The following is a 26,488-nucleotide window of genomic DNA, read 5'->3' on the forward strand; positions in this document are numbered from 1 at the left end:
TGCTTATATGGTTTCTTCATATTGGTGCTCTAGGAAGGGAAAAGAATAGTCACAACAACAGGCCAGTAACTCCCCCTTCCTCCACCCCTTTTTTTTTTTTTTTTTTTTTTTTTTTTTTAATGGACTTAAAAGCTCATTAACAGATTTCTCAAATCAGAGACTGCAAAGATGTGTTTCACTTTTGGAGAAAGCCCATCTTGGAAGGTCATTTGAAACTCTTATCACTAAATAGTGTCCTCGGCCTTCCCTCTCCAGATGAAAACATGTAAAGATGTTAAAAATTAATGCTGATGGCAAACATCTTCTTAGTAATATATATTTTTTAAAACACTCCCACGGTTTAAAGAAAGACAGTACATGTGCTTGCCAGGGGAGAAAAAAAGACATCTTTAAAAACTAGACTATTTAAAACTCAAAATATAAAAAGAGAAAAAAATCCCTCAGTGATATGACAGACAAGAACATTGTACTGATAAACATATTTGTTCATTGCTGGCATTAAAGCAGGATGCAGTGAGTAGAAGGGAAAATGCAATTTGTATTAGAAAACTCAAAGTATTTTAATTAAAAACTTGACTTATGTGGATCAGATTTATCTGTATTTTTATTATCTGGCAGAAGGAAAAAGAACTTCACAAACTTACATTTGCTTCAAGAAATAGGGTTCAAGCAGCACATCATTTTACCCAGTGTCTTCTTTAAAACAAGTTGGGTACTGACTGAATATTTTGCTCAGGAATATTTTTTCAGTTCCAAGAAGGAGACCTCTGCACTCTAATCCACTCCTTGCAAATATGTTGTTGTCTTGGAGATCATGAAGTTATTGCCACTCCATAGGAAAAGTAGGAACAGTCTGGAGGTCTGTGCCTTTCAAAGGGAGATGCATTTGGTAATTTATGCCCTGATTTAAAGTTGACTGCAGTTCATAGGAACTACCACCACCATTTTCATTAAGTTATAGATCAAGTAGTTATTAAATAAGGATTGCAAGACTAAGCATGTGATAAATTCACTCCCCTGGGAAACACCTGGCACCAAATACCAGGCCTCACATTTAATCAAGTTATCAGAGAAACTGAGATACATAAAGATCTGTTTACTCAGCATCTGCTCAGTGGCTATTAGACATCTGAAATGTACAAATCCTAACGAATGTGTTTCTTCCTACAAACATTTTTAACCCACTCAATGCCTAGGATGAAATACTTTGAGATAGTTCTTTAGTCCTACAATTTCTAGTCTTCCCATAAAAGAATCCCCAAACAAACCAAAAAAGAAATAAGGGGAGAAGAAGCAATTTCTTATGGAGGAAAGCAGATCAGCATTTAAAGATTTGCCACTAAGGCATACCTGTAGGTATATCACTGTATGAACTTCAGACAGAAAAGTATTTATTCCTTAAGTCATAAAGCAGCTGCTTATTTTCTAGAGTCTTACACTTTTGAATTACAGAGATGACGTATATGATGCATACGCTGTTGCCGTATTGTGATGTCTCTTCATCTTTTTCCATGTTCTAGACCATATTCCAGAAAAATTTCATCATTCCTTTCACAGAAACATCTGTCCAACTGTGAAATGGACCTTTTTTTTTTTTTTTTTGCTGTTTTGTGGCTTCCATCACAAGACTTAAAGGCACCATATTTTACAATCTAACACATTTAGATTCAGTGAAACTCCATGTTACTGCACACTAATGTAATAATGAGAAATGTAATTAAAGCCACTGCTATAATAACATCTTATCGGAATGCACAATGAAGATAAACTTGCTTATTCCAGAGACTGAGGGCTTATTGCATAGGAAGCAGTTTGTTCTGATGGATTCTTTGATCTGCAACCGGTATCTCTGTTAACTGGAGGGGTGAGGAAGGGCCCGGTGTATATTGCCGTATTTTCCTTTGGCTGCCAAAGGGAGGATAATTAAAATAAAGGGGGATTCAGGATCAAAGAAATGGAAAAAGTTATGCTGCCTAGTGAACAGGCTGAGGGAAAAAAGTTTTTAAAAAGATCTTCATTAGTAAATATTTAGAGGGCACAGATGCTGAATAAACACCTCATTTAGCTACAGAGTTCACCAGAACAATTACTATATGAAAGAAAATCAAAAGACTCAAAAGCAAAATAAAACTAGGTTGGTGGCTAGTATGTAAACTGTGTGTAGAAATACCACAACTATGCACAAAGCATCAGGTTTTCTTCATAAAGGGCGAGAAATTACTCTGACTCATCTCTCCATATTTTGTACACAAATGAGACTGGATGGCAACTGAAAGCCTCAGAGAATGCTCAGAAGTCAGTCCCTGGGAACAGGGTGAGATAGTTTCAGCACACTGGTCCTTGGCACTGTGTATCTCAAACTGGGGTGCCCAACTAGCTCCAGTCTCTTCCAAAGGAGGCCCTAAAAAGCACAAGGAGAGAGAGAAGAAAAGAAGTGATTTCTTTATTCTGCACAAGGCTTGCAAAAGCTGGAGCACAAGATTAATTGTTTATTCCAAATACTTAAACACTCAGTGCAAGGGTCCATGTTTGCAGAGTCCAAGTGGAAATGACTCAGCATGCTAAAAAGAGCAGGCTGTCCTGTTGTAATTCACATAATTAAAATATTCTGCCTAAATGCATTACATCTCCCCCACACATCAAAGGCTTGTGTTTCCTCAAACTCTCCATTTACATTTAGGGAAGCCAGAGTTCTTAAGCTCTTATGAGAGAGAAAACATGATGTGGTCTGGGCATCTCTGCCTTAGTGTGCATAACAAATCATAATACTGTGTAAAACACCAGGTCCCAGGCAAAGATGCCTGATTTTCAATACATACTGCAGCACCATCACTGCCCTGTTACCCTTTGCTGCATCAAGGGCCGTGTGCCTAATTCCATTTGTACATCAGCCTGTATCGACATGAGGCTGCATGTGGGCCCACCAGCAGCCCAGCAGTGCTGGAAAACTAGATTGCAGGTCTTAAGGAATCAGCAGGAATTTATATCCTAGATGGCATATTTTTAAAGGTTTTTTGGTTTACTTGCCTTTTGAAGGTTGTGTGGGGAAGTCCTGGGAAACAGAGGTCTGCCTAGAAGAATGGCACTTGTGACAAGAAAGGACAAGGACCCGCTGTGCCACTGCTGGCAATTGGACAGGGCTGCCTTATTCCTCTGTGGCTTTAGATAATGTTGATGAAGGCTTCATCAACACATGATGGCGGCTTCATGTGAGGTACTTGCTCTCCAGCCTGGCAGCCTCCAGGTGATGGAAAACACAGGTGAAGAGGCAGCAGTTTAGGGAAATAAGGACTCAACGATCCCCACGTGGAAAAAGCAGCAGCTGTGGGCTTTGGGCCAGTAATAAAAGGGACAGTCATTGTAGATGTGCCCTGAAAGCAAGGAGGAGCCAGCAGTAATCTTGTGTGGGCTGCAGGCCCTGGGACTGACTGGACTGTGGGTGCAGCCTCGTGGGGCTTTGCTGGGAAGAGACATTGACAGGGAAGATGAGGGGGAGGCACTTAGCACTTGTTGTACCCTCTTGTATCATGCCCTGGAGACAAGTGGTGTGAGTAGGTTGATCAAAAGTTTTAGAAAAAAAGGTGGTTGCTATTTTCCCTTTATAGCCCAGCTGGGATGGTTTTAGGTCAAGGATGATAACGTGAAGAGTGTAAGTGAGGGGCCAGGATATGATGGTGTTACCCTCTGGTCTCTGGATGTCAGGTCAGACCTTCTCCTTGGCTTAGGGGGCTGTGTTCTGGTTGACTGTGTGATGGACAGTGTCAGGACTCTTCTGGTAGGAGCAGCCACTCCAAAATCTGGAGCCTGTCACCTGGCCCACATTCTTCTTGGCTGAAGCAACATTCCCCTTCAGGTTTCTTTGATGTAATTTGGTATTTCCAGTGGGTTGGTGCTATTTATTGGAGGATTGTATTGCGTATCTTGTGAAGACAAGACTTAGTACTGACCGCCATAAACAACTATCACATAGTTCAGGGGATGAAGAAATGAACATATTTTGGAAAAATTTCATTGTTCAGTATTTTCCCATGATACTCCCAATCTAGTTTTCTCTAGCAGCAGCAACCAGTCATTCTGTGACATTTAGTCTAATGCTACAAAACACTGGTTTCCCAGTTAATTTTCCCTCTTAGTGAAGAGTTGAGAAATAGATCTCGTTTCCACAACGTGGGTGCATAATCCTTTTGTTTTGTTTTTTTACAGCCTTGATGAATCAGAGCAGTTCTCCTTGCCTGCCTTAGCCTCTCAGTTGAAAGCTGCTGAGCATAAAAAGCGGTGCTTGGTACTTGTAGGACAGCGAGCACCAGACCATCATCTGAGGAAGGTAGGAAGTAGGGGCTGTGTCACCACAGTGACATAATGGCTACAACAAAATGGAGCAGACAGGTTTTGGATCCCGCTTAGCTTAAAGGAGTTTAATCTGTGGTACCTCCTTTCTGAAACAGTCATTGAGCTATGGAAAGGTCCAGCATGAGGCCACTGAAATATATTGGGCTGCTGTTCAGCAAGGAGTGCAGGACTCCTGAGGACGCAGACAAAGTGGAGAGGTATACACCCTCCCTTTTAACAAAAAAAATGTGAGAATGGGAAGTCTTGGTTCTTGTCCACGTGCTGGAAGCTGCTTCACAACACTTGCCTGAGAAGCAATAGAATAAAATGCCTCTGCAGTGCTGGAAACAAGACAGAGGACTCCTTTCCCAAGGGGATATTTAAACTTTTCATTGGAAAAGATTTAAACTTGTCATTTGACATATTTTGTCAGCAATGATTTTATTACTCAGCGGCTATTAATCATGGGCCTTACTGTGGCATTCATATTTCAAGTCATTAGCCTTTTATTTTCTGGCAAAAATGTAGTAGATCTGTAAGACTGACTGTTCCCTGCTGTTGAGAAAGCCATGGCATCATAAAACTTGAGAAGCCTTGCACTAATGTAATCAATCTACTAAATGACAGCTAAATTTGAAATATTGTGTGCATGTATAATGCCTCACAACGGAAAGCAAAATACTGGTAGCACTGCTGTGTTGTGGCTCCACACCAGCAACATGGTGAGTTTCTTGTGTGAAACTACTTCTATGCTGCAAACTCTTCTTCTTGAAGGTCTGCTCCCTCAGATTCGGTGGTGCTTATCAAACACCAAATGGTGTGTTGGCCACACAGCATTTTGATGTCAGGTTTGCATCCTAGCAAAGTGACAACTATATCTTCCTTTTTTGTTTGTTTTAATTACACTATCTCTCAGATATGAAAGGTAATGTTTGCCACTGACTTTACATCCAGTGAATGTTTCCTTTAAGTTTTTTTGCTGTGTTAAGCAAAGACCTGTGAAACCTGAGTTGATTTATTTTCAAGTTCTTTATGGTAATACTGACTACAAAGACAACAGCCATCTTAGGAGCATTCCATATTCATCTGTCCTTTTCTTTGAGAATGAGGAATTAATCTCTACAGGACACAGTCCCATTTAGTAAGGGATTCAACCCTGAGTGAATATAAATGCAGATTAAATTGGGGGAAAAATGTTGACAGGTCTGCAGCAGCAACATGGAAAGAACAAACCTTTTGTAGAGCTAGGAATTTCCTAAGAAACTTTTAAGGTCCTCGTAAATTATTATCCAGGCACAGCTGAGAACATCAGTCTGCATTCCTGCTGGGTTTTCCTAACTATTAAGTATCTGACTGAGTGCAGCAGTAGCTTTATGAATGACCATTCTGCAATTTTTTCCCCCCAAACATCTATCTTGATGGAAAAAAAAAAAGCTCTTGCACATTGCTCAAACTTGTGCAGTGATATTATCCATTAGATTTGCACTTAGTAGCAAAGACAATATTATCCCCAAAGTAATCACAGTGCGTAATAAAGCTTCTTTAAAGTGGGGAGTGTAATTGCCTGCTGTTGACGGCACACCTACAGAACTGTAAGCCTAATGGTTGCACTGATAGAGAACATCTCAGGAGGAGAGGAGCTAAAACCCCAGGATTTTTAGTGCAGCCTGCAGGCAGTATAATTGGGTCCCAGGTAACTGACAAAATGACTTCATATCCCCTGTGAATGTTTGCTGTTCAGTGAGGCACTTCTATTCCAACATATTAAAATCTTTTGTCCTACCACTGGAAAAGTCAGTAGGGGTTTCTGGAGGGTAATTAAATTATCATGCCCATCTTCCAGATTAGGGCTAGACTGATTTACTGTATAATCTTGAGTAAATAAGGAGTAGCCAGGAATATAAAGAATGCTTCATCATTTTACAACCCAGAAAAATCATTATATGTGAAATTAGATTCCTGAAACCATACAGGTCTGTTCAAGGCACTCCTAAAATTCCTTTGCAAATGGGCAAAGCTGCACACAGCAAGATAATTCTTCCCTCACTACTTTCTCCAAAAGCTTGTATTGGAGGGAAAGCATCCATGGTTTCAGGGAATGGAGTGGGCCTTACACTGAGTTTTCCATCCTTCAGTCTTCTCAGTTTAAGACAAAACCCCATTCTCTTGCCTCTGAATGATTGTTCAGGGGTACCTGAGCAGTGACCCTGCATTTGGGACTTTATCATGATCCTCTTCTACTTTCTGGAAAAGGGAATGTCCAGGATATGAAGTTAGCTCTTCCCTGGTTCTCATGAGGCTTAGGAAGGCTCTGGCAAGTTTGTGAAAGACAAACATCACACATGTAGACCAAATGGTGAGTAACATCTCCATTCTGCAGTATTTCTGTAGGATCTGACAAATCACAGCATTCCTTACTCTTTGTTTAATACTTAAAGATGAATGGCTCTATTAAATTGTCTAGCTCTATTTATTCATTTTGGTAAACAGACTTTTTCAGTAATTAATTTGTTTGATAAGTGAGCTGAAAAAGTCCAGATTTCTTCTGCCATGGGACTATTATATGCAGATATGAGTGTTGGTGCAAGAATTTCAGAGGTGTCATGGAAACTGTGGCAATACATGAAGACATGAGTAGCACATGCAGAAGTCACTTAAATCTAGTATGTCCTTGTGCAGTCAACCGTTCTTTTTTCTAGCTTTCTAGCAAATACTGGAAAGAAATTTCTTGCTGTCTCCTTTATGAGGATAATTTTTGTATTTGTCCTTTTTGTAGTACCCTTGCAGTACTCCTGCAGAAAATGGGCTATTTTTCATTCTGTTCCTGTTGTTATGAGCATTTTATTGAGAAAATAAATTGTCAAGAATGGTAAAATTAAACATCAGAAAACATTTTTGTGAGACCAGAATTTTAATATTTGATTGAACACCAGTAAAGGTTGTTCTAACCTCATCTGTGTTTCATCTTTCATTATCACAAAACCTTCTATCAGGGCAGGACCTAGCCAGACTTGTAAAACAACCAAAGGGAGAGCTGACACAGTTGATTACCACTTCCAAAACGTATGACTTGGCTTAAAAGCTGGAAGATGGCCACAGATATGGTTTTGTTTTTTTGGCAGCAAGATATGGAAGTTATCAGCAGTTCTGTTGTTAAGACCTTAAATGGCAGACCTAGTCAACCAAAAAGAGTCAGAAATTCCTTGTGGTTTTGACCTTTTTCCTAGTTTGACAGCAGATGATTGAGAGCATGCAGTAGTTTATGAAAGCCTGTGCAACTCAGGCTGTAGTGTGGCTACAGGGTGAAGCCTGTCCTTGACATAATTAGCTAAACCTTTCTCTACAAAGATAGGAAGATAGGGATTAGTCCCACATGTGGAAGGCTGCTTTCCAGAGACAAGGCAAAGTGAATTTGCCAAAACTGTTTGCAGAACTCCATGATTCTTCATCATCCTGTGGTTCAAGTACCTCTTCTGATCTCCAGTCCAAAAGCTGACACTCAATATTTCTCTTTGTTTTGGGATCTTTATACAGCTCCAGAATAACCCCAGATGAAACACCAAAACGTGGCAAAAAACAGATGGGAATGCCAGAGTTCATGTCACCTCGTTCTTCAAGAATATTGCACAGACTGTGCCAGCAACAAATGCTTGGATTCAGTCTAGATATTGAAGTTCACTAAAACAATAAATTGATGAAAATCCAGTGGAGGAAAGTGATCTTGACAGCAGAGAATGAAGAACCAAAGAAGACAGAGTCTGACTGATGCAAAGGGATGCACCTGAGGGGTTAAGGTCATGTAGGTAAGAAAGATCACCTGTGGCTAAGCCATTTTGGAAGGATGTTTGTTTGGTTTGCAGCTGTTTCTTGAATACTGAAGTGTGCTCTGGTACTTGGAAGACTAAGCGCAGCAATCGGGACTGGAAAAGTTTTGTTTGTTTCTTTTTTTTTACACCAGGGGAATATCTAATTATGCAGCCAGGGCAGTTGAACAGATCCATGAACGAAGAGTTAAGTAGATTAGAAAACATCGAGGGAAATGGAGGCTAGTTAGCCCTTTCTTTTCTGATGGATCTCTTAAATGAAATCATATTCTAGCACACCCCTCTCAGCTATGATCTCACAACTATTACTAATGCTTGGTCATATGAAAATATAATTTCTTCCCCAGTAAGAAACAAAGGTTTGTCTGTAGCTTCTCCCCTGAGCCTCAATGACCCCTTGGGCTTGTGTGCTCAAGACTCCCTTATGTGCTTTTGGGTAATGCAATAGGCATGACTTGGTAGCATCCCATTCTTAACCTCTGAATCTCTGTCCCAAAGAGGTAGATAACTTATGGTCCAGCTGGCAGGGTACAGCCTCCAGCAGTGCTGGAACACTACTTTAATTCATGCCCCTTGAGCTATTACAGACATGCCACTACATCCCTAAGAAACACACACAGATCATAAATAAGGTTAGATGTTATTTTAAGAAATAAACACCAAGATACAGAAATTTCATTGCAGCCTTCTGTCTTTGTCTGTCTCTTCGTTTCGACTATTTTTAGTTTGCAGTCAGCATTATGACTGTGAACTCAAGGAACACTTGGACAATAGGTACATAAATAATTATGGATAGGTCTCCAGAGCCTTAAACATTAGCAGAGAATTCAAGTTAAATACTGGCTGGTACTATTCTATGGCTTGGACATACAAGCTGCATTTATACAAATTGCTTTAATTTTATTTCCCATGGTGAAAACCTAACCGGGACACTGGTGGTAGTGGAAGGGGCTGCACAGCAGCTTTGAGAATTGCAAACTGTTGTACTACTGAACCTAGTTCTGCAGAACGCACTGGTACCATCTTCTATGTTTGTCTGCTTATACTTCCCAGCAGTGAACTCTGAGTACTTTACATGGCCTAAAATGGATTAAACTTGTGTGATTCCTCATTTAAGAGTTACCCTGCCTTGTGATAATTCTGCAGTGTAGCTGAAACTTGTTAGAGATATTAGCTGTCACAGAAAACATATTGCCAATCGGCAGACATGCCTGAGAGTAAAAAGGAAGATTTTTACTGTTTTTCCAATTGATATTTAAAATGTGAGTTAAAAAAATAGCTTATAAGGATAAAAGCTAAGCGTGTATCAATGGCTATTGCTCTGGCTTGTGATAAAAAATAGTAAAGAAAACTTGTGTAAACTACTGAACATTTTCTAGTAACTTGAATTTTTTTTGCATGTCTTTTTCAATGAGGCTTCTTTAATATTGTCACCTTTTGAAAAAACCTCTTGTGAAGTATTAGTAAAGTGGTGCAGAAAAGCAAGGTTTTATGCGGATATATATATATTTAATTTAAATCTATATTTATAAAAGCACTGCCTATGCAGACATTGATGTTGGTAAGACTGCTGCAGAATCACCATGTAGATTTTCTCTATTTGTTTTTATTTTCTTTTCACAGTCTGTGAGAATACTTTGTTTTGAGTCTTTGGAGAGCTGGGTCGGGACAGTGAGTAATGTAGGAGACTTTCACCTCCTGCAGGTCACCTCTGCAAATGCAAGGCTAGGAAGAAATACTAAGTTAAGACTCCACTGAAATACAAATAAATGTTATCTCTGCAACTCTACAAAGAGAAGCATGAGGACAAGTTAGGCAGAGAACTGGTTTGAATGACAGCCTTGGTGATTGGGGAGGTTCTTTGTTTATATCAGGGGCACTTAATTCTCTACACAATCTCTGCAATTAAGCAGGCCTGCATCAAATGTGAATCAATCAGTTTTTTTCCCACTAGGAATGACTGAAACAGTCTAGTCAAACCTCCCATTTCATGCTGTATCACTCTGTAAAATCAACTGGGGTCTCTGGAACATGTCAAGACCCAGAGTCAGATCTTTCTTGATGGAGCGCAGTAGCTCAAGGTCTCATTTTGAGAGGGAAACATGACCTCAGGTCTTGTATAGGCTTAAAAAAAGAGGAATTTTAATTTACTTTTCCTGCCCTTGGAAAGTGTACTAGCCTCCAGGTGACAAATTAGTCAACAAACCTGTGGTAGGTTCACAGCTACCAAAAGGGAAAGCCCTCCTTTTGCTGCTGCACCCTCTGCCTGCTGGACCACGCAGGGAGTCATTTTAGACTACTGAAATCAGAAAAAAACTATCTCAAAAGAAAGGGAAAAAAAAAAAAGGCAGACATAGAAGATGGCTGTCATTCTAGTGAGCTGAACCGGCTTGAGGGACACTAAGCAGCCCCAGAACAGGTGCAGAGAGGGAACAAGAATACTCCTCTTTATGGCTCTGCAACTAAACCAGTACACCAGCTTCTGAAATGGAACCAGGAGAACCTTTCCCCGATTCTGGGATCGCTGTGCAACTGGAGGTGTGCTGGGCCTGAAGGAACATGCAGGAGAGTAGAGCAAAAATCTAAACCCAGTTTTAGACTGAGAGCCTAAAACATACTTTTTTAGAGTATGTGTGTGGTAAGTCCTGGTCTCCTGTTACTGCCTGTGTGTCTTGTATTTCATAATCTGCAAATAACTGCCTAGGAGCTGAGTATGTTACCTGGAAGACTTCTGACTGCTACATGAGTGACAGAAGGCAAAGCCAACCATCTTCCTCAGCTAAAGTAAATCTTCCATTTCACTCTGGCTTTCAACCTCAGCCCCATCATCCTCCTTTTCTATTTTTGCCCATTCTCCTTCCATCCCAGTTGGCTCCTTCTTTTATTCCAGTTCAGCTTTTATCTCTACTGCAAGGGAATGCATCAGGCAACACCAATAAAAGCAACCACTGTAGGTCCCTTCCAACTCAGAATATTCACTGATTCTGTGAATTCACACTGTAGCTGGTAGTTTATTCTAGTAATGGCAATGAGGAGTTGTGATTGATTCTGCAGAAGTGACAGATAGGTATCTGGACAAGGTAAGAGAATAAAGCCTATGAAGTCAAACTGAATATAGTTTTTGAGAATTTATTTCAGCACTTTATAGAAAACTGAGGTAACTCTAACAGAAGCAAAACTCAAGTCAGGATTACAGAAAGAATAAGAAAAATCACCAGTGAATTCACATGTGAAAGTACAACCACAGATTGTTCATTCTTTAAAGCTCTTCAAACTCTACAAGTTTCATAAAGACAGATTGGCTTAGCTTGTTGGCAATTCACAGCTACTTTGAAAGCACAAATGGAACTGTTACTGTACTGTAATGCAGTGTGACATTAGAATGAAAGAGTCAAGACCCCTCCCTCTCTCTGATCTCATTTGAAGTATGACAACATCAGGCTGGCATTACTAATGCACAGGTCCCCAGTGTACACTGACTCTCACTTTTGCATGCTCTCAGCTTTCCATACCCTTTTCACTACAGATGTGTAGATGTCAAGGACTCCCAGCCTTGAACATACAGTAGTAAGTATCTATGAGCAAAACACATTTATAAAAGACAGTTTAAAATTAAATGTGCTTTCTCTTGGACCTTCTACAGTCTGGAAAAGATCTGCAGTTTGATCTCAGGAAAACAATTTCAACTTCAGACAAAAACATTTGGAATGTCAAGGGACTACTGGAAGTCCTGAGAACAACTTTATGAACATTACTGTTATAACTCAGTAAAATCCATTAATGTTTCCCACAACATTGAATCTGAACATGCATCAGCGTGAACCATGAATGAATGATAATTCCAAGTTGCAATATAGCCTAAAATTTCCAGATATAACAGAAACAAATGGTTGTGGTCATTCACAACTGAAAATTGCACGATGTAGAACAGAGTGACTCTTTTTAATATGTATATGGAGATTCCAGATGCATGTTGAGACAGTAGCAGATATATTTATTTGAGTGGATTTATAAGACATGTTAAAGCTACTATTTAATAGAATAAAATCCCGATGGCCGTGTAAGAAAATATTTTTGGAAATGTTTTCTTTTTTTCAAAATGTAGAAATTCTCTGCTGACAATCTTGTAAAATACATAGAAGCTGCAAAAATGAAAGAGGAGCAATGAAGAATTACCTCAGCTTTCACCACCACTTCACTTGATTGAAATCGTTCTCGTGTTCCATTAAGCATAATAATATATTTGGAAAATGTAAATAACCTAATTACATTTTTTTGCTTCAAGCTTCCAGGCACCAGTCATATATCGCAGTCGTATAAAAAGAAGATCCCTGCCCATCTGCAGCCAGCTCCAAAAGGGAACTAACTTAGAACCTGTGATTAATGAAGAAGAAAATCAGAATGACATTGTTAGGAAAAAAACGAGCATCGGTAAGACACGCATTTAAGCAGTCACGAACCGCTGCATTCTCAGCACACTCAGCCCCACAACCTAGATCTTAACATTAAGAAAAAAAATATATTTTGAAAGCAATTGCTTTATAGGAATTACATGATGGCATGAGTGGGACAGACTAGTTTGCAAGCAGCACAGTAATTCCATGTATGTGACAAGATACACAGTGCTCTCCGTGACAAGGCTTTGTCCAAGTAAATAGGAACCTGAACACCAACTGTTAAGCAAATGATTTATCTAGCAGCTTTGGAGAAGCTTTGTCATAGTATTACATGTATTGCATAGTATTACATGTCTTACAACAATACTATGAAGGTGCCAATCTTCAGGCAAGGCAAGGAACCCACCCTACACAACCAAGCCTTCCACCATCTCTGCTAATATTTGCGTTAGGTGCAATGTACACGTGGAACTCCACTGAAAGGAAGCATTTCTAGTAAAGCTGGTGCAGGACATTTTCTACTTGCACCTTTCATCATTACTACAATTATTATAATTTCTGTTGTTCAGGGGTTGTGCTGAGGAGACTAAAAAAAAGATAAAAAACGTGAAAAGGGCAAAAAAATAGAGGAACTGCATTTGATGGGGGAAGTGAGCCAAAGCAAGCAGTACCTCTTGAGCTGGCTCTGCACTGAAGAAATATGCATGGAGGTATTCTTCTCAGTAACTCAGTGGCAGAGACCTCCCTACAGGCCTGAAACAATATCACATCTTAAGAGGAAATGGTACTCTAGAGAAGCCTTAATAGCTGAGAATTTTGGAAGGCAAGATAACAGTGAAATGGAATTGAATCAGTAAGTGATGATGGTCAGACTCCCTGCACAGTGTTTTACAACTGCACTAATTTATTAACACAATAAAGCAAGAGGACATGCCAAAGTAGCATTTTGTCCTAACAGCCTAATTCCTTACTTTTGTCTCTAGTGGGACTGCAGAGTTTCTCTGCCATGCTACCCCTTCACCTACTCTTTCTGTACCAGGCCATGGCAGCAGGCTGGCAAGGGCATGAAATTCAAAATTTGTACAGAAAGAAGGCTGTGTGCTATCAAAATCAGGTAAATAGGGCAATAACCTTGGATCTGTTATTCTGGATTGACATGTCAGGAATCTTACAAGAACATGAAGTATCTCCCTACCTTCTATTTCAGTCCAGTTGACAGCAACTTCTGCTATAGGTATTTTCAAGCGCTGGGCTATATAAAGAAGTTCCACATCAAATGCCCTGAAGAAGAAGAGGAAATACCAAATATAATCACACATAATCCCATAAGCAAGACAATGGAAATGTTAATTAAATGACTGTTCAGTTATGCAGTTGATACCAATGCACTATGGGTGAGAAACACATGGATGGGAAATCAGTTTTCCTGACTAAACATCTCAGCCAAAATACAGACAACAATAATTGTGTCTTGTTTTTGAAGGTATAGATCACTCTGTGTTCAGCCCACTGCTTGCTTTTCATTCTGTCACAATCACAATTTAAACATTTTTGATGACTATGAAGACCAAGCCGTCAAATGTACAATGTCACTCCACAAGTCTAGTAGTTTCATCAAAGAGGACATCTACCTGCTGTGGCTTCAAACTGATCTGATGGGTGCTCCTTTTACTTTCTCAGTCAAGGAACTCAAGGAGGCAGCACAGAAGTGAGAAATTATTTATATTACCGTGCACAACAGAATCCAAACAACAGTTTAGTGACCGCTCAAAGCACAACACAAAAAACGTCTTGAGAGACTTGTCTTTTTTGCTGGCTCGATTTTTTGCAGGTTGTACAGCAAAATTGGGGCAGTGATCCTGCTCTGTCAGGTGCTCCTTCTGGCTCACTTTGCTCAGAACACACCTTAATCCTCTCAGTTCTCTGCACAGAGAATTGTCTGTGTGTTTCATTCCTGTAAATGCATTCTCAAGTGGGCCTTCTTGCTCTGAAACACCAGACTTTTGATATTCAAAAAGCAGTTTGGCAGTTTTTAATGCTCATTTAGGAATCAGCATATGAAACTACCAGTAGCTACTATTGATAAGGTCGAACACGAGTCACAGTTATGACGATTCTGGTGTTTTGCCTTAAATTCTCATTGCTAAGTCCAAGACGGTTTTCTTTTGAAATGAAAGAAAACCTTTTGCCACTGGTGGAAATGTATGCAATCAAAAAAAAAAAAAAAAACCCTATTCATTCTTAAAGGGATGCTTGAGTTCATGTCTTTGGTAATTCCATTTAACACTAGAGAAAAGATGGAAAGGAATAGACAAGGTGATCAAGAGCAGGCAGAAGACGCACTTTAGCAGGTTGCTTGCCAAGTTTGGATGTTATTTCCTTCTACTTCAAGCCACCTTCTCCTTTTAAGCAGTGCATTTCTGTAAACTATTAATAAATGCAACAACAGCACTTTGAAATGTGCACGTAGGTCTGACACACACAGGTAGATTCCCACTTAAGTCCAGACCACAGCAGGCTGGCTTGATGGTTGGATCACAGTCACACACGCAGACCTGAACTTGCACTCTCCATGTACATTACAGGAGAGCCACTGATTCCACATGGGAGAGCATTCAAACAAGCAAAGGCAGCACAGACAGATGTTATCTACAGAGACTACAGCTATTGTGTACAGGGAATTTAGAGCTACTTTGCAAATCTGATTTTGATTAGGTCACAGGCCTTCTCATTGTCACCAAAAAAGTAACAAGAATAAATTATTTTTTTACCTCAGTGAAGTAAATCTGCTCCAAGCACCTTGTCATTTCACCGGTTTCTTTACAAGAGGGTTGAAGATTATTTTATTAATCACTCCATGGTCTCTTCTACTGAAGAGGTATTATTTAATTTTTTGCTGACATTTTACATTTCTAAGCCAAAAACCCAATGTATTCCCCTTGAATGTTTATGAATCATGTGTATTAAGACTAAATCTAATTTTGTAATACTTACTACTTAAATGACTAAAAATCTCAAGGGACGCAGAATAATTGTCTGATGAATTAGACTATATGAGCTGCTCTGAAAGTATTACATAAACTATTAGCCTAGTGAACTAATAGTTATTTGCAGTAATTCCTGTGGACAACTGATTACTGGAATGTCAGCACATACATCACAGGACAACAACATTAAATAGTTCTGTGAACTCAAAGTAAGAGATTAAAGCACAGGAATTAATCAGGTTGAACACTAATATTGTTACATGTGGTTGCCATTTGGGTTAACAGTGAACATATCCTGAAATTAAAAAAAAAGAACTATTCAAAGTTGAAAAGAGAATGACTTCAGTAGAATACCACTGGGTTATAGTTTTTCATCCCTTTTCTCCACCACCTTTCAGTATACTAGAATGGTTAGTCAGGGAATACAGACTGCAGCGTGCTCAATACACTGACAGCAGTACAGCTATCCTGCAGACCACCAGATCCAGATGGTACAGGGGAATCATACAGAAGCTTCCACAGCCAGGATTAAGCTTGGGTGTGTTAGATGGAGCCTACCTTACAGGAGATCAAAGCCACACTAACGAATGAGCTGTAAGTGCAATTCTTGTGATTTGCCACAAAGCCATTTGTGAGCGGTTAACCTGTGACAGAACCACTCCTAGAAACAGCAAGGTATTACTCACACTTCATTCTGCTGCCTCTTGGGAGGGGGACACATAGCTCAAAATACCCAGATTTAGCTCCAGCCTGAAATAATTCAGGTTCCAATCTAAGTACCTAGAGTTAGATCGCTAAAAATCTATGGTGTGAACAATTTCCCCATCTTTTTCTAATAGTGGCTCCCTGATGTGCTAATTACCACAAACATGTAATGTAAAGCAAAGAAAAAATTCTCCATGTGGTTGTGTTTTGGTTAAGTTACAATTTAAGACATTGCTGGCTAAAATTCATTTGAAAACCAAGTTGGTAGGGGTTTAATTGAATTCAGTCTTTTAAAACTGAATCCTTAAGATGCTTGAGCTAATAAAATATCTATCTTTAAAAATTATTCTTTATTTTAAAACTGCACTAGGACTCTTTCTTTTTCTGGTCCAATATTATGTGTTTCAAAAAACAAAATCACGCCTTTAGCTATAATGTTTTAACTGTAATTTATGAATTTTGTACATCTAAGATATGTTTTTCCAGCAAACTCTTAAAGTCAAAGAAAACAGCCAATGGTCAAAGAGGTCTAACAATGAAACAGGATGCCAAGTGGGCTAGACTGACAGAACTGCCCTAACTAAACTTGGGCCTTTGAAAGTCCGTATGTCAGCCAAGAGCAGCACTTTTTACAAGACAAAACAGACACAGTTAAAACAGCAAAAATATTTTTGTGTTGACGAGACACTCATAAACAATTCTACTTGCCTTGCACAAAACCAGAAAAAACCAGTTCATTCCACTACTTGTGCTGGTCTACAGTGGCACAAAAGTGGGGAAAAAAAAATCCCTGTAGCAATATACATGCTTATTATTCTGATTTTTTTATATATCAACTCATATTTAGAGATTAATGGCAAACTGGAAAAACAAACATTATTTTTTTATATTGATCTTTCCCAGTTTTAAATGTGAAACAGCATTTGTTCAGTGCCTTGTTCAGTGCACAAGGCAACTTTTATAGACTATAGTAATAGCAACGATTTGATCTCCTCACTGATCTGCTGGCTTGTACAATGCCATCATACATTGCCACTTCACAAAAATATGTCAATCAAATCAGGACGAGAACTACATTTTGAATTTCCCCTCCTCTTATCATAAAGGCAGGACTCTAATTGCTATGTCTAGTTCTCCTAAGGATAGACATTTTCTGTCTGTAAGAAAATTTATCTCCTTTTTTGTTATTGTCAGAAGAAATCAATTATCAAATTTAAGATATGAAAATTCAGCCAGCAAGACCATTTAATTTTCCAGTATTTCTCCTGTGCATCAAAATTTAACACGAACAGTTACATTTTTCAGGTCAAGACTGTAGATGCAGAACTAGACCTCCTTTTGTAGCCTGAAGTGAGTAAGTCCAACTGTCTCTGTGACATTCTTATAATATCTCTTTTAGTTTTCTTTTAAGTTTTAAATTAAAAAATCTGCTCTATCCATTTCTGAAAAACAGATTAGCTGTGCAATCAAATTCAGAATCTAAAACACAAAGCATATGCTCTCTGTTCAAAAGGTTGCTTTCATTTCAAACTAATGACAGAACTTTGCTATTTAGGAAGTAAATTTCAAGAATGTTTCGTTTATATTCATATATACACAGCCAAAGGACTGTTAAACAAAAAAGACAATGAGAACACTCACCAAAAAAAGCCAGTTTAGGATGTAAGCATTATTTCTTAGTATTGAATATATAAACAGTTTGTAGCATCTATTAATTTTCAAATGCCTTCTAAAATTAAGGGATAGATTAAAAACATATTCTAGGAAATATCTTGGTCTCTCTTTAAAAAAGTGTTACGTGATCCTTATTGCCATAATGATAAAACTGTATTTTTCCTTGTATGGTTCAGTTTCAATTTCCTAAATATAAGAATCTATAAATCAAATTCAGCACAGCAAGAAGAAAAATCTGGTCTGTTTTCTAGTATTTTTAATATTAAGGACATGATATTTGCAAATGTCCACTGGAATGGAAAAAGCATGGTGAAAGCATAAAAAAGTGAGGGTCTAAGCAGGTGGGAATTATTAGATAGCTGATTTCTTAGTAATTTTATACTAACTTCTTGAGTAAACATGTAATGAATCAATTTTAGTCTAAGTATTTTTTATAAGCATTCACCTAGCACTGCAGTATTCCCACAAATCCAAGCCTGGCTAAGCTTGAGCAGACAGGACAGACGACTTGGTTTGTGCAGAAGCCCGGTGCTCGTTCCCTTCAGCAGCTCACCACGTGTTCCAGTGCAGCAGCTGGGGAGCCCTCGGCAGGCTCAAGGACCAGGGTGCTTAATTCAGATGGTTTTTATCCTATTAAATCCAGCACTCTCCTCCCTCCATTATTCCCAGAACATCTGAGCATTGACCGCACGGAACCAAACACTTCTTCAAGTACCTCACAGACCTGCACCCCACTTGTGGGATTTTAAGATTCAGAGAGGATCAAATAATTTCCTTGGATGTCAAGTAGCCCCAATGCAGTGATGCAGAAGCATAGATAAATCCAGATTTCAGAGCCTCTTGTCCAGTACCAAGATAGTGGCTTCTCTGCTACCCCTTGCTGATGGTTTCAGTATGAACAAGTTGCTCTGTGACCCAGCTGGGGACTCCACATTGCTCCAGGTCAGCAGAAGTACAATACCAGCTACTGTTTCTTACTATTCTGTCTCCATACCCATGATATGTACAGAACCTCCGTGGCACAATTTCTAAGCAGTTTGTATTTTCCTTTTTATACATGTTATGAAATGAAAAAATATCAGGGGCTAGATTTGCTTAAAATAAGAAGTTTCCAGCATTGAGCTGTTCCAGATTCTTACACAATTACATACAAAGAAATCTAATGCTATGGGATGAATGTTTGATGCCACTATATAACTTTCAATTGCAATTATTCCATCTGTTTGTACAACACTGACATTTCACTTAGCACTAAAATTTCCCTGAATATATGCACTCTCCCCACATACTTATACTTCCCCATGATCCAGTTTATCTCCAGTTCTTATGAGTATTAACTGGGAAAGGGACAATACTTGGTTTGTGCTGTCTTCCAGTTACACATACAAAATTACTAGCTGTGGAGCAGAAAAGTAACTTTTGAGACCTTCCTATAAAGTTTTCTTCTTCAGCAGTAGCAACCAACTGAGTTTCTCTCCTCTAAGATGGTTTAATTTTCCACAAACCTTGCCAAAGCATTCGATCTTGAAATCTGTACTGTTCTGTCCAATTTGGTTTAAATTAGCCAGTAAATATAAAAAAGAAGGTGGGTAAACACAGAGACTGTTGATTGACAGATGAGCATAAAACCAGACAGTCTGAGCAGAATTAAACCAAATTCTAAAAACCCAAAAAACCTATAGCTGTTTTAGGCAAATTTGTGACTTGGGATTATCTGAAGAACTTCTTTCTTGGAAGAATTTGAGTTTCTCTTTTCTTGACACACAAAACAAGCATTCCTCAAGCATTCCTCATCACTAACCAGTACATTTCAGATAAATATGAAAAAACACAGGGGATTAGTTTATTGATTACTGTAGATGAAAGAGCAAAAATAGAAGGCTCATCTTCTAGTGGCACATAAAAGGCACAATGAACAAGACATGAAGATCTGGTATGTTCCACACCAACGATATAATTACTATAAAATGTTAGCAACATCCCTTTTTCATTGCTTCTATTCCTGGGTAATGGGGTACAGCACAATTGTTTTTACTCTTTCATTCCTTTGATGCTAGATAATTGAAGTGGCAGAAGAAAGCTTGTTTTTATCTAGAAAACACTTTATATAACCAGTGAGTCCAATTACAAAAAAATCAGTTTAAAAAAGAATAAAATTTAAAATTGCATTTTTACAGCTGAAACTGATTACCCTCATTTATTTCTTTCAGTTTTTTTCTTGAAGTGCTTAATTTATAAAGTGAAATTAAATAAGGCAATTTTGAGACGTGCACTTCTGGGCTTCACATATGAGTTTAACTAAGTATTTAGAAAATTCCTGCATGTGAAATTTACAGAGCTTTATAGATCAAGACTGGGTTTGGGGGTAGTAGCACAAATCATATTTCTGGCTCAGCTAGAGTCTCCTTTAAGGCAATAAGCAAACCGCTCAGGTGGGAAGGTGATTTTCTCACTGTTGACTGCTCAGTTAAAAGATTCAATGCAACATTAGCTCTACATTCCACACGAGAGTCGTGTGCCCAAACACGACCTTTGCAACTGCACTCTGGAGGGGCAGGACAGCTGTCAAAGCTCAGCCTAAAACTGTACACATTGGAATTGACTAGGACTGTAGAATTGCACACGTTTGTGTATGGGAACATTGTTCAGCAGTTCTGTCCCCCGTCAACCGAGCAGAAGCTCACGAGAGATTTTCTCAAATGAAGACAATAGTTTGAAGAGGTTTGATTATACCTAATTAAACTACCTTTTTTTAGCAAAATTTGTGGCATAGAAAATTTACAGAAGTTATGGGATTTCTGTGAAAATAGTGCTTCAGTGCCATAATAGTAGTCATGGCTGTATCACTCACATACAGGAACTGTTCTAGCTAAATTACAACTAAAGGAGCTCTAAAGTAATTAAAAGACTACACATAATTTTCTATTGTCTTAAATTAATGGTATCTGTCAGTGGTACATAAAATACTTTAGCAAGAAAATAAGTAAAGAATAAGCATTTGCTTTCACTTTAGTCCTCAGCAATTACAAACATCTTATCAATATTGATTTTACATAAAATACTTTGGTTAAGCAGTAGTGAATTGTAATGTATTAAAAATTAAAACCGTTACAAGTTTTGAATATGATTAATAACCCTTAACTTTCCTCATAATGATAACAGCTTCTCTCCATTTCTTACTCTGCTTGCCTGACTCATAGCTGTAAAAGGAGAGAGGAAAATTTCACTCTCAGAAATTGAGAGTCAATTACAGCACCATGAAAAATTGTTTGTTTGAAACTTCTTCTGGAGGTGAAGAAATAAGAGTTATTGGGATTTTCAGTTGTTTGAGGCAGTTTTCCTCATTTTTTCCTCTCCTCTTTCCTAATCAATTACCATTTCCTCTGACAAGGCAAAACCAAAATATCCTACCTAGGATTACATACATCTTTTGAGAAAAGAGAATAAAATGAAATAAAGAATAAAATTAAATACCCCACTATTTTCCTAGAATGTATCTTAGTAAGAACCCAGAATTTCTAGCAATCACCAGGATACCTTAACATAACAAGAAATCAAAGCTGCCACGCAGGCAAAAGTATAACTGGCTACACTGAGCAGCTGGGATTTATACACAGACATCACATGCTTCTTCGTAGCTGCAATACTAAAATTACTTTTTCAAGCCCATGCTCAATTATAAAAAACCACCACCAACAAAAAAAAAAAGGAACAATTTACCAGCGTTCTATGTGAAGGTTTGAGAAAGTCTGCAAGGCAGCTTCTCTGGTTAGAAGTTTAAATCCGCACTGTGTGTCCCGGATCTCTTTGACACAGAGAAACCACACCAGGAAGTGGAAGCCATACATGAGCAGAGTTCGGAAGTAAGAGCGCTGTGGACAAACGGCAAGAAGTTAGGTGGTTTCATTTGAGTGATGAGTGAAGTGCCTGAAGAGAGCTGTCTTACAGGACAGTAAGTCTGTTTTGTGATAGCTTTCAAAGTTTGTAAACTGGCTGTATTTTGCACTGGAATGAAAACAGAACTTCGCAATCGTTAACAGACAAACAAAATTTTGGCTGAAAGGGAAAGAATTTGATCTAGGAAAAGGCTTGCCAGTCATGTATAGTCTAGGATAGGAGAAATCCAAGTTCCTTTTTCTCCTCTCCCCAGTTCAGAGCAGTTTTTCACTTTGGATTATGCCTTGTTAAGTAAAGCAGGAACCTGCACCTGGATTTCAAATAATTAGTGGAACAGCCATAGTATCTTCTGCATGATTCTTTGAAAGCATACAATGGACCGAGTGAAAACTAGGTCTAACGTAAAGGCTGCTGTGCAAGATATTTCATTTTGTATTTCCAGCAATGTTACAGTCACCTCTTTTGTTCTTTTATTTTCACAGATGTATTTTATATTCCTGATAAATGTACCCACCCTACTCTTCGGTTACACTTGAGCTCTTGACACAATAATCATACAGGTAAGTTTGTCCTTGGACTCCAGAGGTGCCTCTTAGCCTTTCATTCAAGACAGTTCCTAAACAACTAGAACTGTGATGCAAAAATTGCTTCTGAACTCACTGCTGTTCCCAAGCTAAAGTTAAGTGATTGTATCTATGACTACAAGCCATGTATCATGTAAAATCTTTAGGAGCCAACGACTCAACTGTTAAGTATCTCTGGGTGATAAGACATGCCTTTAAAGCCAACAATTTAGAATCTCACTTTGAAAAATAGAGAAGATGCTTGGCTTATTATGTTATAGCCTTTGGCTAAAGGAAAACAAATTCATAGCTTGTGTCTTTTGCAAAGTGCTCCTGCCCCAGGTTAATGGGGGATCTGGTGTGGCTTCTATGGCTCTTTTGGCCCTGTGACCAAGAACACCAAGCTCCAAACCAGGGCCAGAAGGGAAGTGCTAGGAGGCTGCATGACTGTCAGACAGTGAAACTGTGCACTTACTTCACAAAGAGGAGTTCCTGGATTATACTTATCACTCCGAAGACTATTTATGCAAGTCATAGTATAGATTCATTAACAGGACATTAACAATTCTGGAGGCAGACCAGAATTCTTGATGTAATGAGACTGAACACGAGGGCAAAATTCTGGTCTTAATAAATTCAATATAGCTGCTTATCACAGCTTCATTCTACTGTTTTAGAGGCTACTAAGTCCAGAGAGAAATCCCAGCATCAAAAAGATTGCCCTGCAGCTTTTTTATACCTATTGCACTGTACAACAGTCTTGACCCACTATAGTAAAGGTAGACTTTCTATTCCAGTTCAGGGACAACTGGGTGATGAAATGAAATGGGCTACACATTTCAAGCAAAACAATACTACATAACCAGTTTGTGATTCCTCTACGAAAAGTTCAGAAATAGGGGAGAAGGAGAAAGCAAAGGATGGACACGTCCTAAAAACTGTACTTTTGTATTAAAAGATGAAAGTCAGTCCTGTTCCAATTCCTCTCCCTAATGTAGCGAGACCTTCAAGAAATATGAATGCACTGAAAAAGGTCTGTCCACATTCAGTACTTGATTATGTAACGAAACACTTTTTCTGGGCTCCACCTTATCAGCTGCATAATCTCCCTGTAGTAGTTCCTAGTTTCTGATAATGAAGGCTTTTTTTTTTTTTTTTTTTTTGTGAGGATGCTAACATACGTGCAGCAGTATCTGCAAGAATTCAGGGAAAGTGAACCACTCCAATACACTCTCATAAACCAGAAGAAAAAAGTACAGATCTACCAGAGGCTGAACATTACCAGCGCAACTTCTTTTCAACTTCTGTAACTATTTTAGTAGTTGTGTATATATTTTAGAATAATTTCAAGTACTAAACATCAGTATAAACAAAGCTTACTCTTGAGAACATTCACCATGATGAGCACATCCAGTGACATTAAAAAATGAGCCCAGCAACACGTCTGCTGCAATACAAGTTCCATGCCTGTGCTTTGTCAATTACTGTCTGCCAAGACATCAGAAAATCAGATGCAAGATAAGGCCATGTGCCTGTGCATCACTGTTTATTACACAAGAGTCACACGTAGAACACTACTGTGCGTTCAAAACTCAGAATTTTACTATGAGTAATACAGAAGACTTAAAACCACTTTCCCACGAATATAGGTACTCTTCAAACAACAGGCTGCTAATTATCCCTAACTCATTTTAAACAGGTTTCAAGATCTGCGGGCCAAATTCTTGCACTGGAAAGAAATCAATAATAATGAACTCATCAGCTACCTTCCATTCCAGCCCCAGTACTAGTTAGTAGCTACCAATTCTGTCAGGGTTTAGAAGCTCTGTTTGTGAGATATTCCCAACTATAAAATTATATCCATAAATTGGAACACTAACTGAAATAAGTTCAAAGTGCCTGAAATCTAAAACACATCTTTTGTATATGATGGAAGACATCCTGTATGTATGACAAGCTTTTCCTTATTTTAAGTTTCCATTCTTTTACAAATATTGATTATCTAATTGCAAAACCTGTAGAATAAAAACAAATAATGGAAATATTTGGTTATTAGTACACAGCAGGAAATAGAAACAAACCTTTGCTATTGAGTCCTTCTCCAGATGAGCTCTAGAACCACAGGAGATAGCCATTCCCTTCTGTACAGAAATATAAATTAAAGTGTTAAACAAGTATTATTTGAATTGGTGGAATCTTGTGCTGAGAACCGTAAAATAAATAAAAAAAACCCCTTCAAAGCAGTACACCTTTCTGCTTCCTGTAGCTGCACTTCTTCTACTGCTAGGTTTTGAGCCTGTATCAGTCTTCTGCAACTAAGAGATAATCCAAAGTTTATTACAATTTCCATATGGTGCATGGAAATTGCCTTAATTTACTCAGGTCTGGTTTAGCTTTACATTGTTTGCTTTATGCATATGGCAAATGTGTTAAGCAGCACACATGCAGCATTCCTCGGAACTAAGTTATAATGTACATTTTCCTTAAATATTGCACATATTGTTTATGGAAGCAATAACAGAATAAAGCACTTGTTGCACTGATGTATCTTCAAATGAATAAAATACCATGGTGTCAGCCAAAAATATGATCTCAATTTAAATCAACATGATCAAAACAAAAGGTTTAACACTATCCTCAACATTACTACTCCTCACATAAAATCTCTCAAGTCTATTTCAGGCCAATGCTGGAGAACCAGCAGCTGCTGCCACCCTGGTAGGGAAGAGTGTCAGGGTCACACGCTGCCCTTTGGGTCCTGTATTTGTGGCTCCTGCACTCGCAGACTGAGACCCCTTCCACAGGTACATCCCCGCAGCTCTGGATGGAATCACATCTCTTCTGGCAATCTGGGAAACCAGCTACAAGTACCTCACTCATCTGCATTTAAGCAGAAAATAAACCTCAGTTCTTTCAAGTTAAGCTCCCAAAAGAGAATGACTGTGCAGGGAGGTGTTCTTGTTCCACAGGTTCTTGAATTTTTGTTTACAATACAAGTTCTTCCAAATACTGTCATTAAACTAAGGACCCTGAGAAAATAAAACCTGTACAAAAGAGGGTAGAATTAAGATGCATCCTTAAAGGTATATAGGATGACGTCAAATAAAATGAAAAGACAAAACAGTTAACAAAGAGAACTAAGTAGGCATCACATGGTATTTATACAGAGCAAAACAACTTCAAACAATCTGAAGGAGGGATAAACAGCAAATAGAACGTTCTGTACTGCCTTGAAGTAGGCACAATGGATTCAAAGGAGTAAGAACTCCAGTGAAAGCTCCTTCTCACAGCCCATTCTTGAGGCTTCTAACCTTGCACTTAGGTCTTCAGACTTATACCTACATCTTCAACTGGATCTCAAAAAATTTGAAGAGAACTACAAAAGTCTATCTTGTACATTATAAAGTAGGCATGTGTATTGAAGTAAAAGCATGAGAATTTATACTCACAGGCCATGGCTGGAGATTCTTTAGACCTTCTTCTACTTTTTCAATATCTGCAAATTTTGTAGCTCCATCTGCATCAGCCATAAGAATCTTTTTCCCCCGAGAACTAAAGACACCCTGCAATCAAAATAGTCAATAAAAAATTCAACACCTTTGAAATCAATTATTTGTCATAAGCTCGGTGCAAGACACTCCAAAACCCTAATGTAGGGATAAGACACCGATATCTCACAGATTTCACACAACAGGTGAGTCTCAGTATTCTGCTACTAACAATAATTTGCCTATTTATACACTAATAACATCTAGAGACTTCACACGCTGAGCGCCCACAGTGACAGACAATGCACGAACATGAAAGGCTAACAATCCTTCTGAGGAAAACGTAAACCTAAAAGTCAACAAGTTGCTACAGTCAGCTCTAGAGGGGAGCACGAATAAGCAGTGATTAGCAGTTGCTACTGCACTGGATGGCTTTGCTTTGTCATGAGCTATGGAAAGAAGGATGCAGTGTGAATTTCTCCTAACACCGTTTCAAGAAAATTCAAGAGCTATTTCTCAAAATTAATTTAAGATTGAGTCTCAAGTCACAGTACCACTGCAAAACATTTGTGATAACAGGTTTCACAGCTTATTTTGCCATATGCTCGGTCAGAAAAATGTCAA

The 26,488-nt window shown here is 38.6% G+C and overlaps 1 protein-coding gene and 1 long non-coding RNA gene across 5 annotated transcripts in view; one reads left to right on the top strand and one right to left on the bottom strand.

Annotated features, from left to right (window-relative positions):
• Positions 1–628: 628 nt before the first annotated feature.
• ALG5 (ALG5 dolichyl-phosphate beta-glucosyltransferase) overlaps positions 629–26,488 on the bottom strand; it is a 31,629-nt gene continuing 5,769 nt past the window's right edge. The window contains exons 6-11 of one of the 3 annotated variants that reach the window (XM_040054984.2): positions 25,826–25,939; positions 24,458–24,517; positions 21,637–21,788; positions 13,746–13,831; positions 12,423–12,527; positions 629–2,401 (exon numbers count right to left, since the gene is read on the bottom strand). In XM_040054984.2, coding sequence (XP_039910918.1) covers positions 2,190–2,401; positions 12,423–12,527; positions 13,746–13,831; positions 21,637–21,788; positions 24,458–24,517; positions 25,826–25,939 — 729 coding nt within the window. In that variant the 3' untranslated portion in view covers positions 629–2,189. Of the gene's footprint in view, positions 2,402–11,268; positions 12,528–13,745; positions 13,832–21,636; positions 21,789–24,457; positions 24,518–25,825; positions 25,940–26,488 lie in introns of those variants that run through there. The other 2 variants (XR_005699376.2, XM_040054985.2) reach the window with 2 other exon arrangements.
• Positions 3,381–12,569, top strand: LOC120748536 (uncharacterized). 2 transcript variants are annotated; one of them, XR_005699377.2, is made up of 4 exons: positions 3,381–3,547; positions 4,204–4,324; positions 7,864–8,132; positions 12,439–12,569. It is a non-coding gene; the product is annotated as an uncharacterized LOC120748536 (long non-coding RNA). The 2 variants fall into 2 exon arrangements; XR_005699378.2 differs by lacking the exon at positions 12,439–12,569 and adding an exon at positions 9,777–11,279 and having other exon boundaries at positions 3,387–3,547.

The sequence above is a fragment of the Hirundo rustica genome, chromosome 2, assembly GCF_015227805.2.
Source record: "Hirundo rustica isolate bHirRus1 chromosome 2, bHirRus1.pri.v3, whole genome shotgun sequence".
NCBI classification, from domain to species: Eukaryota; Metazoa; Chordata; class Aves; order Passeriformes; family Hirundinidae; genus Hirundo; species Hirundo rustica.